An 18134-nucleotide genomic window follows, 5' to 3' on the forward strand; every position below is an offset into this window, starting at 1 on the left:
GGTGGCACTATAGTGTTTTGGAGCTTTACTGTAGTGTAGAATATTATTTTGGTTTTTTAAGAGCAATTATAAAATACCATAGAAAAAGGAGCACAGAATCAGGTTTCCCCACTGCAGCTCTAGTTCTGCTGGGAGCTGCTTTGAGTCATGGGGAGCCACTGTGCTGAGCAGCTGTTGCTTCTTTTAAAGAAGTGTCTCTCAAGTGTTCTGGGAAGTGGAGGCTGCTGAAAAAAGTGAGTCCCAGCTGCACATCTATCACAGTGGGATGCCTGATTCTCCAAGCTATCTGCTGAAGTTGAATTGGAAACTTATTTATATAAACGGGCATACATTTTATGTTCTTGGCAATGTTCTAATCACCACGAGAAACAGTCATATGCCATTCCCTGTGTAATCACCATTCAGGAGCTCACGAAGCCATACACCTGTCACTGGGTTTTTCTGGTCTATTCAAGATATGTGAGGATGTAACTGCTTACTTCCCAACATGTAACCAACATCATCTTTACCTTCAGGAACGCTTCTTTTTGTTCAAGGTGCTTGCTTATCATAGGGGTCACGTGATCTGTTTCAGAGTTGGGACCCAGTTTGTCTGCTCCCCCACACCAGTCTTCTTCCCGCTTATATTCCTGCTCCAGACTCTCCAGCACACTGCAAACCTACCAGCCAAGAGGAGACAAATATCTCTAGTATTTCAGTTGAACAACACTGTGAAGCAGTTTGATCCAGGAGACTTGAAACCAAGAACCCTAGACATCTAATCCCAGCTCTGACATAGATGCTGATTGTGTCTTCAATTTATCTGTTTTCCATTCCGCCTCTCTAAAATAGGGAAACTGCCATCAGCCTCTGCCCAGGATGTGATGTGGATTAAAACTCATGAAACACTTTGAAGATGAAAAGTATGATATAGGTGGTAACACATAGTTATTTATGATAGGATTTTAATCAAGCTATGATCAGAAGTGATTTCTTACATGACAGTACATCTGCACATATGACACTTTCCCTGGGCAAGGCCCTTTCCAGAAACTGAAAATCCAAATTACTCAATTACGTAATCCTGATTTGAAACATGGGGGAAAAGAAAAAAAGGTCAAGAAGGGCAGATGGGGATTTAAGATGTAGCTGACTTACCACTAAAGAAAAAAATCTAATACCAGAGCAACATTTTAGAGGAAATCTTACATAAATGTTATTAATAACATGTGAATAATTTGTAACCAAGCATTTTACAAACACACTTTGTTTTATCAATTATAATGTGTGGTTTTTGCTTTCTGCTCAGTATAGAAAATAAAACTTCACTGACTGTACTGCAATTTGGTTAGGGTCAGTTTCATTTTTCTAGGCCTCAGTTAATATAATACCGTCAGCGTTTCCAAAACAGCATGGAAAGTTCTAAATAAAAATTTTAAAATACCAACATTTCTGCTAATATCAGTTTTATAAACTTGAGCTCTAAAGCTAATTAACTCTGCCACTTGAGCCAAAGGTAATTTTTATGATAAAACATCACAAATCCCTTTACTATTCTGCAAGGCATGGGTCTTCAGGAGTTCCTATACCTGCTCTGATGTTTTATAGAAGGCTACGGAAGCATTCACAAGTTTGAGACGGTCCTCCATCTTGAGCATCAGCTGTTGCCAATGAGAAGCAACTTTCTCAGCGCAGTCCCTGATCATATCCATATCATAATGATTAGCCTGCAGCATCGCCTCTGCTTTCTGCTGCACCTGCAGTGCACTTTGATGCGTTTTCTGATAAGAAGTTGAAATAAAATATTTAATTGCATAATGTTTAAATGCATTTGCTTTAAATCCACGTTTCACTTTCTTATTTGCAATGCTATTTTCTACACACATATATCAGACAAAGGAAATAAAGGGCTAGCAGTAGGTTTGCAGCATAACTTTTTCTAGGCAAACAAATATGAAGTAAATTCAACAGAGATTTATTATCAATTGACAGTGTCTATCAGTCTACAAGAACATCAACTGCATAGCAACAGATTATGCAAGCCATACAATGCTCGCCGAGTTACAGTACATAACCAGATTATAATTATGGCTTCCAGGTTTGTTCTCTCTTTGGATTGGGAGGGGAAAGGTGGAGTGTTCTGGGTCCAAATACCCCAGGGGGAGAACGGGGACTGAACCTCAAAGAATAAGCATTTGAATCAATTGATTGGCTACAATACTACTGTACTATAGAAGTATATTGAGTAAGGTCTCTTATGAAAGCTGGTGACACACTGGTGATTACTATCATTGTGAAATGTATGTACTAACAATGTATGAGGAATTAGGAATGTTCACTCATATTATGCTTTAAAGCAGAGGTGAGCAAAACTACGGCCCACAGGACCGTCCTGCCTGGCCCTTGATCTCCCGGGTGGGGGCGCTAGCCCCCGGCACCTCCCCTGCTGTCTCCCCCTTCCCCACAGCCTCAGATCGGAGCACCGCCAGTGCTCTGGTCCGCCGTTCCTACCGGGCAGCGTGGCTGCGAACTCCTGCTGCTCTGAGCGGCATGGTAAGGGGGCGGGGAGTTGGATAAGGGGCAGGGGACAGGGAGTGGAGGTTCTTGGGGGTGGTCAGGGGACTGGGAACCGGGGGGGGGGGGGTTGGATAGGTGTGGGAGTCCCAGGGGGCCTGGCAGGGGCGTGGATAGGGGTCGGGGGCTTGGATAGGTGGGGTCCCCGGGGGGGGGCCCAGGGGGCGGTTGGTTCCCAGGAGGGGAGCAGTCAGGGGACAAGGATCGGGGGGGGAGGGGGGCAGTTGGATGGGTCATGGGTTCTGAGGGGGGCAGGAAGTGGGAGGGGGCAGGGGCCAGGCTGTTTGGGGAGGCACAGCCTTGCCTACCCGGTCCTCTATACAGTTTCGCAACCCCGATGTGGCCCTCAGGTCAAAAAGTTTGTCCGCCCCTACTTTAAAATCTGTGACTAAACAAAGGGAGAAACAGGTATTCTCCTAGACAGGGGGGAAGGCAGCCTTCCACATATCTCCAACGTAAATTAAGCATTGTGGAATCAACACAACAGAAGTTCCTTTTACATACGAATCAGAAGGAAAGAGGGAGATGGGAAGAACAGCACAAGTCTGAACACCAGGCTGCATCCTGAGTCTGGGGACAAAACAGTGAGTTTTGGAAATACAAAAGGGGATGCAAAAAGCCTTTTCATTTGTGCGTCCATCTCTAATGGGACGATCAGGTACAGTACCCTTTGAGCCTATGAAAGTTGATGTGGGTAAGGAAATTGTTTAGGCCATGATTGTAACTGGCTGGAATTAACTTTTAGTCACAAGAAAGAGCATTCGGTTTGTTTTATTTGTAACCTCTCCTGGCTCTCTTTCACTCTTACTTGTAATTACTTAATTCTTCTTTCACTAGGTTTCTTGATAATAAACATATTCTTGTTTTATTAGAAAAGTATCTTAAGTGTGGGTCTTCAGCCAACTACCAGGCTGTTGTGTGTTGTCTTTTTGGATGTAGCAAACTTGGTATCTTCTGTGAGGGTTCAGCAAGAGGGACTGGACGCTGCAGGGGCAACTTGGATCTGGAAGGGCTGTTGGTGTCACCCTGCAAGGGCTGGAGCCAGGTTGAGGCCATTGTGTAGTGAGCTGGCTGCTGGTTTCAGGGCTCTGAGGCAAAGTTACATAGCACAAAGGTTACAGGGCAGGCAGCGACAACCTCTTACTGGTCTGGGTGAAACCCAAAGCATCACAGCTTGATTATTGGATATCAGAATTATTTTCTTCATACAAACTTTCTTGCAATCCATTTCACACTTATGTGGAGTGAAAATGGATAGAACAAGTATCCAGGGGGATGTGAAATGAGCCAACTAATTGATTATTTGTTAATGATAATACTGAACATTTGGTCCCCCAGTAAAAACATACACCTGTTTGTAATCTGGAAGCCCTACGTACAAGAAGTTTGATTATATCCAAGTGCACTATGATCCAGAAAATATTCAAATTAAAAATCATCATCATTTATACCTACAAGGATAAATACTCATAGCTCAGGAGTGTTATACCCTATACCAAAGCTTTCAAGAGTGAGGACACACACACACTACAAACTGTAAACAGAGATGGGAAACAGAAAACTCCACAAAAAGGCAGCAAAACAGAAGGCATTTATTGTAAAATAGAGTTCTTCTGAAAACAAAAAAGCTAATCAACCACCAGAGACTTTTTAGTGTTCAGCAACAATAAAATACCGAACAAATATCTACACACTACCTCTCCCCACATGCCAAAAAATTTGGCTTTAATTTTTTGTCCAGTTTTATACTGAAAGGGTAGACAGGATTAACACTAACATACTAATAATGAAAGCTCAGTTAGCAAGACCTTGTAAAGATCAAATTAAAGTATTAATAAAACCTAGTAATTTACACATACAGTACACTGAAGTTATGAGACCATGTTAGGAAAACTTTTATCTTATCTATAATGATGCAATTTGTGTATATTCCCCATTTGTAACCAATCTGTCATCTATTATATTAGCTTAGTCTTAAAACCTAAAAACCCACAGCATCCTATTCTAAAACGCTGTGTTTGCAATAGTCTTTTGTTTGATTAAATCTGTCTCAGCCATTTTGTAAATACACAATTTAAATATTTATATAAAGTGAACTTCCACTGCCCTTGACTTATTAAAAGCACTGCACTGACATAGAACAGAATCACGACTGTCAGAATCCCTGCTACCCAAAACTCCCTTTCCTAGAAACTGTCCTCACCTCCCTCCATCTATTCACCCCAAATGTACACACTCATGTTATTAACCTTTTCGTTGTTGCCCAGGTGGGTGAGAGATCTACCTAGAAGGTACATACGGATTTAATCTATTCCTCATGTTGCTTTATAATGATTGCCATGAACTATATCGTAAGCACCCATCTTATTGGAGAATGGCATGAACACCACACTTTTTATACCTCTATAGCATGCTGGAACTGCTCATGTTCTCTTTGCAGCTGTTCTGCCTCCTGGAGGGAGCTAGCCGTGATAAGCCCCGCATTTAACATGGACTCCCCATTTCGGATCCAGCCCAGCACCTGAAACAGAACACAAGCCAGCACAATTTAGAAGTCCTCCTCTGATCAGCAAGAAAGGCTCCATTTCTATTACTACACAGAAGTAAGTTATTTGCAATTAACACTACTTAAGGAAACAAGACTTGTTCCACAACATAATGCCCTTGACAGTGCCTGGAAAACAACACTAGGTGAAGTTACAGAACTGATTTATAACAGCTAACGTTAATTTTGTTTCAGATCAAGAATTTGAACTGTGAGCATAAGGCTTAGTAACTGTACGTTTATGACTATATGCACATACAAACGCTAAGATAATGACTACTGTATTTTTTTTTTTTTTAATTCTTGGTTGTCAAACTCAGACTTGAGCTACCTTTAAGTCATCCATTAAGCCTTTTAGTGGGGAATGAAGCAGTAAGAACATCATATTGAGGCAATCTATGGTACTAATGTTAATGCATGTTTTGGGCTACTCTCTCCCTTCTGACTTTTGAATGCTCCTGGGTAAGTACTTCTGCAGTCCCGCCATGTGTGAACCCCACTGTCTGACACTCACAAGAATAGAATCCTATTTGGTTCCCAGTGCAATACAAATGTGGTAGTACCCACATACATCAACAGTGGGTTTAAAAACACAAACAAGTCAAGTAACTGGTTAGGGTGTTGCATAACCACAGTAACTCAGAGTTGGATCTCCCCATCCAGAGTGGGGAACAGCACCAAGCCTAGTTCTCCCTCTAACAGCTCAGGAAGTTACAAACAGCAAGACCTCTCTTGACACATGCATATAAGTATATGCACTAATGTTCCGTTTATATTATATGTCACTTCCCCCTCCCACACTGTCAAAAATGTCACCAGATTTATATGACTACCTGCCAATACCTAGTTCTACAGTTAATCACTTAAAGGTGGAGTTGTCATGATATGTTGAAAACATGTCAGGGATGGGAAACCAGAAAGGAAGTTAAAGAAATTAAACAGTCTATATCGTCTCAAAGTGAAAAGGGTTAATGTAGAAAAACATGGAAATGCAGCGTACCCTATTGTAAGGTATCTGTACATAGAACAAGCTTCACAGCTCCAGTAACTGACCTTTAGTGTTGCACTTTTTGCAGGTTTGGCCAAGAATAATCTTAAAATCAAGGTATTTTGAGGGTTCACTTATAGATTTTAATAAGTCCGCAGCTGTAGGGTATATGTAGCAAGAAGTATTACCCTAATAGGAAGAGTATATGGGACTTATGATATCTGCAGCCCCAGAGAATCTAATTAATGTATATTTGAGAAGTTAAAATGGTGAACTCCCCACCGTCAGTGTCATAAATCAACTCACCAGGAAGACTGGAGTGAGAATTGTATAGGTCTCGAAGACAGAAAGTCAGTAATGTTGTATTGTCAAGTTAAGTGCCATGGAGGATGAATCTATTCATGTAGATGGGGCAACTGTTAGCATGCAGAGCGTAATACAGCAAAGAAATTGTGTTGGTCATACTATCAAAGTTTAACTGCATATAGGCATCATCTCCTCTCAGCTATTAACAATTTTCAACATCACAGTTTCTAAACAAGGTGGATAGTAATTTAGATCCACAAAGCTTTTTCCAGGTGCATTTCATATTAGATGGTCTCTCCTTTCCCCAGTTCAAGGAAACTGCTAGCTTATTCTCTCCCTTATTAATATTTCTCATCTTCTCTGAGAGGAAGGCATACGGTGGTCTCATAAGGTGCAGTAGAGCAGAGCTAAGGTGCAATTCCACTCCTTGTCATTTATAAATTTGACCTGGATAACTAACTACATTGGCCTACGATCTATTGGTTTATGCTACTTTAATGGACATTAAAAAAAATGTAATTATTTCCCTAATTTTTTTTGAAAGTCTTAAGAATTCATCTGGTAAACTTTGATAGCTTGTTCTTGGTTTCTCAAGCTAGAATGTATTTCAGTCTATATTTGTGAAGTATTATTATGGTATAATGTCAACACAGGAGTTTTTGAATGGCTCAGGACTGAGGGGGGACTCACAAACCCTGCAGGAGCCCACTTCTAAGACTGGGACATATATTAAACCCCATAATCTCTGGTGGCCCCACTACAGATATCAGGAAGTCAATGGATATAATAATAAACACCATCAGAACATAGATTTAAAAAAAATTTTCATGTCAGTTAAAATTTAACAATCTATTTTCTGAAAATAGCATAAGACACCAGTGCTGACACTGAGAAACAAGCAAATGTTGTAAAGGTTAAATTGAGTTTCATGAGGCAAAAACTGTTAGAAATCTTATGGAAAAAGCACACCACCCTTATTTTTCAAGCCAATGTCTGATGTGTGTTGCATCAGTTTACCTTTCACTTCCCCCCAGAATTCTCTTCTAGCCAGACACCACACATCCCTGGAGTTCAAGTCAAGCTCTACTCGTCCCTACATCTGAAGCAATCTCTCTTCTTGAACACCAAGCATCCTGAGACTCCCTCCAAGTTCCACCTCAAACCCCTTCTTCTATACCACTCTCCGCTGCTATTTACTCTTGCCCTACCCAACTCTATTCGGCATCTTAATTTAGCAAGCAAAGCTTTTATGTGACTTATTAAAGCCTCTGTTCCTCTTTTAGCCCTTCCACTACCTCCTCATTTTCTGTTATCGTTCTAGCTTGTAGTTTTATCTACACTAACCTTTTTTTTTTTTTGGGGTGGGTGGGGGAAATTACCACTGCTGTCAGAAATAAAAAGAGCTGAACCAGTGGTAGAGGTAAAGTAATTAAGGCACCAGCAACCATGGATGTTTTTATCACCATGTCCATTTGTTGTGCTCAAAGCAAGGATGGACAACTCCAATCAAAATTAAGTAGCTGCAAGAGCCTCGTCTTCACAGTGCTCCCACCATTGTTGCTATCACTGGTAGAGTTGAGGGACAATTGTGGCAACTAAACCCAGCACAGGCACATCTTATTTGTTTTCATTAGATGGTAAACAGCTTGAGCTATCGACCCCTTTTTCTTTGGAGGGCACCATGCCACGCTACTGCTATATGTAAATGAATCATGAAAAGAAGTCAGCAGTAGCAGCAGGTTTGACAGTTAGTGGGGGAGTCAAAATCATGACTAAACTGAAAAGCTGGTTACAATCTTAGCTCTGCAGAGACACTGTCTCTCCATAACGTAATGGATGCTTATGCCCAGTTCTACAGTAGTAAATTGGGCAGGAAATCACAGTAATTTAACCCTGGAAACCATGTGTTCAGAGCTTCTGGCAACAAAATACAAACAGAACAGTCTGAAAAGGAGGTTTAGTATGTCGTGTTCCTCTCAGATAGCGCAAGGGCTGTGACCTGCTGTGCTACAAAGCTTTTTCCAGTTCAGAGGAAACAGCAAGTGGTCCTGCTTCCTGGCTTAACCGCCCCCCCCCAAAACTCATGTATTTGTATTAAGGTAATGAAAGTCAGAAGAAATAAAAGTTACTAGTCCCAAAACACTTCAAAGGGTGTTAGTAGAATTATAAGGAGACCACACAAATACAAAGTATCAGACCATATTTTTAGATTCATACACTTTTCAGTCTCAGGATGAGAGAAGCATTTTTAGATTATATGGATAAGAAGCGATAAACTTACAAATTAAGTGTTTAACATATGCATGCACCCTCTCAGTTGTGTGTTTAAATAAGTATTTATATTAAGCACAGTTTATGAACTTATTTGAAAATTCAAACGCCTTTGAAAAATGTGACAGGTCAAGAATGACAGTATTACAGTTAATATAAAACTCTAGACAGATAAAAATGGGTTCTTAATTGTTGATATTAAGGTATAACCTCGAGACAAGCATAATGGGGCCCTGATTTCTGTTAAGACCTATACTAACCATAAGAGAGAGCACTTGCCTTGAAGAACTTACAATCTAAATATTCTTTATGGGTTGCACCCTTTCATGTGAACATTCATAAATCTGAAGGGACTAAAAAAATAAAAAAACATAGGAAGATGCTCTGTAAACAACCTATCTCCTGGGTGGGAATATTACTGTTTTATGACTAGGCAGTATGAACAATACTATCTTGGCAAGTGTTTTTTATTTACAATACTAGAAATGAGCTCTAGTTCTAAAGGGCCTGATCCAACTGACTTTTAAGTCAGCTGAAAGATTCCCACAAACTTACTTCAAGAAGAAGAGGGGTCCAATCTCAGCAATTAACATCTATATAAGAGGCTTGTGCTAAATGCTTTCAGTACTTTGGTTTTATAGTCAACTTTCAATGTCCACTTTAGCTAGGATTACTAATCACTCAGAAAAATGAAGAGTCACACAGGGTTTACTGAATAAATCCTGAAAACACGTATTAAGCATGACACTGGCATTGCTCAGCAGTATACCTCTGTCAACTACTGTAGGACATGTGATCAGCAACACATGGCAATGCAATTTTCAACTGTTCCTCCTCTCTCGCTCCCTGGTCCCCCAGCTCTCATACACAAATGCAGGTGACAGGACAGCGTACGCTGTAGTAAGAATTACATATGTGATTAAACCATAAATATAGTATGCCATGGAATATGAACCAAGTACTATTTTCTAAAGTACGATTGCTTCGACCTCACTGGAAAGGGAGGGGTAGTGCCACTGACCACATTCTAGTCCATCAGCATTTCATAAAGAAAAGATCCTGTCTCAGCTGGTAAGTGACTCTGCAATCAAGAATATATTGTGCAAGCTGGACATTATAACCAACTGGCACTTTCCTTTCATCCTCACAAGACAACATGTAATAAATAACAGAAGGGCTGTCTCAGCTACATCATTGGAAAATCTCTTCCACCTCCCTTCCTCTTACAGTAAAAGGGTCATTTGCACTCTGTAATCATTCTAAGAAGTGCTGCCTATACTGTCTGCACACTGGCCAACTATAAACATTTAGATACTTCAAGTTACATTACAGTAGGGTGCTCACATGATTCACAGCTTCTTCAGGCTGAGCTCCTTGCACACCAGGGGCTTCTTGCACTCCCTCATTCCCTTTCACAAGTTTCCTGGGGGGTGGGAGGGGTGCACCCTCCCATCCTCCCCCTCTACTTCAGCGTTCCCTACAACCCACCTCAACCCCTTCTTTATGCCCCCTGCTCTCCCCTATTCCATATGCCAGGGGCTCTGTGCACCCCCTCCCCATTCCCAGGTTCCCCAGTCTTCCATCACCCATTTCCCTCCTGTCTGGGAGTAAATCATTCAGGGTGCCAACATTTTAAACTCTATTTGGACAATGGGTAGAGCTCAGATGGGGACTGTTGTTACGCTGGAAGATGCTAATAGGAGCTAGAAGATGTCCATGGCTGTCATCAACCGGTTTTTTGATCTATGGACAATTAGAGCTGGCTGAAGCTGCTGGCTCTGTTCACCAGGTGCAAGGGCTCCCTTTCTGCCTTCTGGATTTCCTAATTTCACCAAAATCAATAGAGTTATGCCCACCGATGCCTAAAACCATCTCCGAAATTTTGGACTTGACTACATGCAGCATTCCAAAGTTATTGCATTACAGAAAGACAGAGATTCCATCAAGCTGAGTGAAAGGTCTCACTTCGCTCAGCCAGTATGATGTGCCCTGCTGTTATGCATTATCCCTCCTTACTGGTACATGCTGCAAGCAAGGCACCCATGCTAGTCACACTGCACAGCTCAGGGAATATTTCAAAGGATTTTTTACAATCTGCTACAGGGAAGATACAAAAATGGACTGAACAGTCTAACTGCTCTTCAGACAGCGTTGTCCCATAGCAAACAGTAACTTAACAATTAAGCTGGTATTATCTGTTTTGAGATTCGAGGGTCAAAAAAGTGCGCTAGATGCTTAATTCTCAGGACAAAAATCTGCAAGAATAAGAAGTTAAAACACTTTTTTCTTACAACCTAGCTACCTTATTTGCATACATATGTATATATATATATATGGAACACATACGCACATCTACTCACAACGCACAGCACATATTTAGCTCATACCTGTTTGACTTCAGCCTGCAGGTGGCGCAGCTGTACACACTGTTCCAAGTGTTTCCGATGCTGTTCCGCTGCCGAGTCCAGCTCCTGTTGTTTCTCATGAAGAAATTCCAGCAGATCCTGAACACGAGTTGCCATATCTACATCTCTGTCACAAAGCAGCTCCACACCTGTGGAGACCCATTAATTTGAAACATACGTGGATCTAATTTCCAGGGGAGTTACAGTTATTATATACCAACAATTTTCGATTTAGTAAAATATACTTAAATCTTGAAGAATTTGATTAAGGAACTTAAACATTATTTCCAGGTGTTTTATAATGAGCAAGTGAATGCTCAACATTATCTTGGGAGAAGTCCTTAAAGTCTATAATGATATCTTGTGAAGGATTAAATGCAGCAGGATATTGCAAAGAAAATCAAGTGAAAAGGGTTAAGAAACTAAAATATGAATTGCTTTTACTTGTAAAGTCAATGCATAATTTACAGACATGACTTATCTCAAAATAAATTCCCTGTACTATTCATTCTATTCTTTTTTCTATTTACTTTCACTTCCTACAGAGTTCCCCCAACCCCCACTTTAAACCTGAGCATTTTAATTGTCAGTAGGGTCTACTTTATTAGTGATCCGCATGCTTCATCTATTTTATTTAAATGCTATGGAATTATTTTCAAGAAGCAAAATACATGTCCATTCTCCTCTCGATTGTGATTAATGGGGATCGATGCCACTTTCAGACCCATTAGTATCAGTTTGGAAAATCCCTCTAAAGAATTAACTGGAATAAGATGGGACAGATCCATCTTACCAGAGGCCTGCACTTCATTGACATACTGCAGCAGATCTTGTCCTTGGTGGATGACATCAAAGGTCAGGTTATTCATGGTCAGGGCTTTGTCTGCATGGTGCTGGAGTCTCTGCTCTGCTATCGTAAGATCTTCAGTGTCAAAGTCATTCATCTGCTGAGAGAGCTCATCATTCCACGATTCAAGGTCTGAAATTATCTGATATAGAGAAAGGAGAGGTTTTTATTGGGATTAAGAACTACAACTTGTCCAATTTGTACTGGAGACTCAGATGACCAGGAATTCAAAAACAAGTTAGAAGAACTATGCTTTCCTCCTCCATCTGTTCTCTCCCCAGCTAACAGCTTCGTAATATCCATTCGGCAAAACATCTAAGCTACAGACTAACGTAACTATTACTGACTTGTACAAACACTGGGCTGTCTGAGCAAGTTTTGGAAGTTATTAGTTTTATGATGTAGGCAGGCAAGAAAATTCTGCTAATTTGGGAGGTAAGGAATTCCTCCTTGAGGTTAGCGCTGGCTCTGTAGGCCAACAGCAGAGCGTGCATGCTTGTGGCGCGTGTGTGCATGCAAGTACTTTTAATATCAATTTACAAGCACATTACTTTGCAGGCAGCAGAATTATCGTCTTTGTACCCATGGGTAAAATAAACAAACTTTGGCATAAAACCTCAGGTAGAAAATCTACTCACTTACGCTAAGAGTGGTAAGAAACAACAGTCATACAGCAGCATGGTGTGCCAGTTTAGCCTTCAGCTACGCCACTCAGGTGCATTAATAAAACGAGCCAATAACGCCTCACCTTTGTGAGCAGGAACTGCCAGTTTTCTTGTGTGTGTTCCATTATCAGCTAACCGCTTAGCAAAACTCTTGTCGTAGTATATTGAGAATTTTATACAGAAAAGCTCAAGTGCAGTAATTATATAACCTATCCAATCAATCTTGCATTCTGAAATCTTGATTTTAAGTGTACCCAGACTTAGTTTACTTAGATTTACGTATCTCTTGACACAGCTCCAACATCAATTGCATGGTATTTTAGTAAACAGTATTTTAGTACTTCAAATCAAATGCAAAGTCGTTTTGTTTCTTCCCAAGAGCGTGTTTTTCCATGTGTCAATTTGAAAACCAGCACCACTCTTGTAGCTGATACCACTGAGGGGATGTTTACATGACAAGCATTAGAGCAGCACATTCTACAGCACTGCAAATGTGCCGCTGTAGCATAGACACTTACTACAGCGATAGAAGGGTTTTTTCCATCACTGTAGTAAGCCCATTCCTGCAAGAGGAAGCAGCTAGTTCGACAGAAGAGTTCTTCAATTGACCAAGCACTGTCTCCACCAGGGCATAGGTCGGCTTAACTAGGTCAACTTAAGTTTTGGGTGTAGACCAAGCCTAAGGCATAAACAACTATCAGAAACTGCAAACAGTTAATTAAAAAAACAGGCTATTTATACAAAGTTAGCACCGTATCCCAATAGAATATCTGTAAGCCTCACTGTTGATCAGACTGGATTACTTTCTTGTGATAGGGTAGAAATAGATAAACAGCCATCAGACTCAAACAAACCTGTTTCACATAGAGAAATCTCAAACACCGAATGATCTGGGGCCTATTATCTATGTTCTACTACAAAACCTTTCTGGACTTCCATATGTTTCACTGAAAATTGGTATTGGCATGGGAAAAGAATCATCATACAAAACCATTTGTGGTACAACCCTATTCCTAGGGCACTGTGATTTAGGGAGCAAGATAGATGGGCACCAACAGCAGTGAGGGGAGAGAGGTAGAAAACACTGAAAACCAGGTAGCCCAGCTAAGAGGTGTTCATGCAGCACAACTGGTCATGCACAGGTATGCGATATAAGCTGGGTAGTGAGAATGCAGGTCCTGGAGCTGCTGCCTAACTGGCTATGGGAAAAACTGGCACTATGATAGGGGTTCTAACACGGTGAGGGGCTCTGACACTGATCTGCCAAGCGGTTACTCAGGACTGAAAAGTTACAAGAATATAGGAAAGCTGCACAAAAATCTTGAAGCACTATTGGTGGGTACCCACTGGGTTTATCTGGCCATGGGGGACAAAAAGCTGATCAGAAAGGATCACAGCTTAAGCAATGGGTGGAAGCGTTATGTACTTGGATGCATTTTTCCTCTGGTTATTTTGTATTTTGCTTACTAGACATCATGCAAATTATGCTGTAATGTAGGCATGGTTAGAGATATGCCATATTGGGTCCCTTATGGAACGTCCACTCTCAGGATGGCCTGCAGACACGGCACACCGAGCTAGCCCAGGTACAAATGGCAGCACAAACTGTGAGCCAGGGCTTTGGTGAGTTGAGTTTCTGGAACAAATTGCTAAACAATCAGTTTGTAAGTACCTCAAGGATAACAGGGTTATAAGGAATAGCCAACATAAATTTGTCAAGAACAAGTCATGCCAAACCAACCTAATTTCCTTCTTTGACAGGATTACCGGCCAGGTGGTTAGTGAGAAAGCAGTAGATGTGATAAAATTTGATTTTAGTGTGGCTTTTGACACAGTGCCACATGACATTCTTATGAACAAACTGAGAAATGCAGTCTAGATTAAATTACTAGAAGGTGGATGCACAACTAGTTGAAAGACCATACTCGAAGAGTAGTTATCAATGGTTTGCTTGGAGGGTGTATCTAGTGGCATCCTGCAGGGATCCGACACGTGTCTGGTAGGATTAAACATTTTCATTAATGACAAGATTAATGGAGGTTGATGGTATACTTGTCATATTTGCACATGACACGATGATGTGAGGGGTTGTTAACACTTCAGAGGTCAGGATTAGAATTCAAAAGGACCTTGAAAAATTGGTAGAATTGGTCTGAATTCAACAAGATGAAATTCAGTGAAGATAAGTGCAAAGTACTTAACTTAGAAAGGAAAAATCAAATGCACAAATACAAACTAGGGAATACGTGGGTAGGTGGTAGTACTGTTGACAAGGATCTGGGGGTTATAGTGGATCACAAAATGAATATAAGTGAACAGTATGATGCAGTTGGAAAAAAGGCTATTATTTTAGAGTGTATTAACTGGAGTGTTGTATAAGACAAGGGATGTAAATTGTCTGTTCTCCTCAGCTGGAATACTGAGTCCAATACTGGGTGTCACAGTTTAGTAAAGACGTGAGCAAACTGGAGACGGTTCAGACGAGAGTGAGCCAATGATAAAAGGTTTACAAAACCTGGCATATGTGAAAAGGTTAAAAAAACAGGACATGTTTAGTCTCGAGAAAAGAAGACGCGCGCGTGTGTGTGTGTGTGTAATCTTCAAACATGTTAAGGGCTGTTATAAAAAGAGGATAGTAATCAATTGTTCTCCGTGTCCACTGAAGGTAGGATGAGAAGTATCGGGCTTAATCTGCAGCAAGGGAGATTAAGTTAGATATTAGGAGAAACTTTCTAACTATAAGGATAGTTAAGATATGGAATAAACTTCCAAGGGAGACTGTGGAATCCCCATTGGACAAACACCTGTCAGGAATGGTCTAAGTGCAGGGGGCCGGTCTTGATAACATCTTGAGGTCTCTTCCAGTCCTACTTTTCTATGATTCTATAACAGTATCCATGGATTTAAATATTGCAGAACTGTGCTATTGCTTGAGAAATCAAGCAGTTTATTTTCACTATCAAAGCTAAGTAAAACAGTAAACACCACAAATGGTTAACAGAGCTTAGTGCCAACGTAGGCACAGTCAAGTTTGAGCATTACTTTCTGTTTAAAAGCGGACTACTCTAAGCGCTGTAAAATCCTCATGCTACCTCTGACTGGCTTGAAATTTGTTGCGCCTCATGGTGGATGCTGGGCAATATCAGTGGTCCAAACATGGGATCATTTGAGCAAAGACTTCCAAGATACAGCCTCCCCTGAACGCAGCATTTTACAAAGTCATCTAAGAGCTTGTCTACACTCTGGCACTTTACAGCGCTGCAACTTTCTTGCTCAGGGGTATGAAAAAACACCCCCCTGAGCGCTGCGAGTTTCAGCGCTGTAAAGTGCCAGTGTGGACAGTTCACCAGCGCTGGGAGCTATTCCCCTGGTGGGGGTGGGGGTTTTAGAGGGCTGGGAGAGCTCTCTCCCAGTGCTGGTGCCGTGACCACAAAAGCCACGTGAAAGCACGGTCGCTGCAGCGCTTTAACGTTGCCAGTGAGGACGTGCCCTAAGTGTTTTAACATGATTTTGCAGACACCTAAGGCTTAACCTATGGCTCTTACCCTTCCCAACTAGATCTCAGTCAATCAGCACTCATCTTAGTCAGTGCACAGCACCCACTACCCTGCTGGGGAAGCAATATTGAAGTAGCTATTAACTTTAAGAGTCAGGAACTTCCAATCAGCTTGTGCTAACTTGGCACAAAGCTTCAAGCATGCATGTGCAGCAAGACCAGGACTTTTAACAGCAAAAGGGCTTCCAGGCCATCTGTTGTCACAGCAACTGGGTGGCTCAAGGTGACAAGTTATGTTTACTGAACCTGTGCAACACCCATGCACTGTGAGTGCAAGCCCCACCCTTGGCAGCTCCTAGAGAACGTGTCTTGTTGTCTGCCTGCATCCAGCAAAGGCTCTTTTGGGGAGTTCTGCCCTGATACCAACATTTCTGCTTTAACATGCCCCAAAATCTAAATGCAAAGTCTGATTTTACTTAAGAATTGCTGTCAAGGAAGTAAGTGAAGATGAAAGACCCTAGACAATCGGGGTCTTCACCTGTTTCCTAAACAACAGAAGTGAGTATGATCAAAGGAGAGCAAGTGACTGATCAGTTTGGTTTCCTTATGTACAGCCCCTGCCCCTTACATGAGCTGCTCCTAACATTTTCATACTCTTATAAACTTTTGTGGGGCAGAAAGAGGAAGATGTGGGGAGTTTGGAGCAGCAAGGGGCTGTTGGGTAGTGGACGGAGTGTGTTCTCTGCCCCATTGCCAAGGTTCCCCTGTAGAGCGGCGCTTTGGCACAGCTACTGAGAAGTGAGAACACTCTAGACAGCTACTTTTCTGAGTGTAAGTGAGCATTCAAACACTGTTTGCCCCACATCCTTCCCTTTCCTCCTCTGCGCTGCTCCTCCATCCCTGGCTGAGCCCATTCACAGCCCCATCTCTCAGGGAGACAGCTGGGGTGCTGAGAGTGAGCCAGGATTTGGGGACTCTGAGCCAGTCTCCTTGCTCACGTGTGAGATGGGATCCAGGGAGCCCTGTCCCTCTGGAAGGTTCTGAGCCCCTCTCCGTGATCCCCCATATGGGAACGAGCACCCGGGGGGCTCTGCCCCTCTGGACACTTATGAGCTTCACTCCCTGCCCTGCAGCACGAGCTGGAATCTGGGAGGCCATGACCCTCTGAGAAGGTCAGAGCCCCCATCTCTGCTGCTTTTGTGAGCTAACACTTGGAGGTCCCTGACCCTCTTGATGGGGAACTGAGAAGAGACATACTTGGAGCAGGCACAAAGCATGGAAACTGAGGAGCTGAGCTGGAACACGGCCCACAAGAGCAGCAATCCTGGAAGGGGGAGGGGGGAGCCAGATAATAGGGAAGAACAGGTACTTAGATGAATGTTGCAGTTCACACAACGCAGAGCTATTGATTCAGACAGTGTTCATCTCTGTAGGGTGCCCTCGTTCTGCTGAGAACGTGTCACTGACATTAATGGGCCACTTCTACAGGTCTCCTGTGCTGTAAATGGATGTGCAGAGTCCTATCCCCTACACTTGGCCTAGATGGGGGGGGGGGGGAGCAGGGGGAGAGACACTCTGCTTCTCCACTCTCCTGCCCCTTCCTGCCTCCAGCAGGTACAGGCAGCTCACAGCCCCATCACCTTCCCACATCCACTTCAACTTTGCAGGGGTCATGGAGTAGCAAGGATGAGGGTGGAGCTGGTGTGAGAGTGTGGGGCTCGAAACAACAGGTACGTTGGGGCGGGGAAGGGAGGAGCAGTGGGCATGATGGAGGAAATGCTGGAGTACCTGGAGCAGTGGAAGGCAAGTCTGAGCACAGGGGAAGGAACATGTGGGTGAGAGCCATGAGGAGGGAGTGTTGGAACAATGCCGGGTGGAAAGGAAGGGGTCAGAGCTGTGAAGAGGGGATGCTGCAGGGCTTCAGCCAACGCATCCATCTAATCACAGGAACTGATATGGCTCCCTACCGCTGTAGTATCTGAACACCTCACGATCTTTATTGTATTTCCCCTCACAACTCCCCTGTAAGGCAGGTCAGTGCTATTTGTTTGTTAAATA

The 18134-nt window shown here is 42.4% G+C and overlaps 1 protein-coding gene across 1 annotated transcript in view; it reads right to left on the reverse strand.

The window, feature by feature from the left end:
• Nucleotides 1-18134, reverse strand: part of TRIO (trio Rho guanine nucleotide exchange factor) — a 189357-nt gene that overhangs the window by 156385 nt on the left and 14838 nt on the right. The window contains exons 4-8 of the mRNA XM_077810790.1: nt 11862-12057; nt 11051-11217; nt 4955-5074; nt 1569-1760; nt 510-659 (exon numbers count right to left, since the gene is read on the reverse strand). Coding sequence (XP_077666916.1) covers nt 510-659; nt 1569-1760; nt 4955-5074; nt 11051-11217; nt 11862-12057 — 825 coding nt within the window. The remainder of the gene's footprint in view (nt 1-509; nt 660-1568; nt 1761-4954; nt 5075-11050; nt 11218-11861; nt 12058-18134) is intronic.

Source organism: Eretmochelys imbricata, chromosome 2 (genome assembly GCF_965152235.1).
Source record: "Eretmochelys imbricata isolate rEreImb1 chromosome 2, rEreImb1.hap1, whole genome shotgun sequence".
Classification (NCBI taxonomy): domain Eukaryota; kingdom Metazoa; phylum Chordata; order Testudines; family Cheloniidae; genus Eretmochelys; species Eretmochelys imbricata.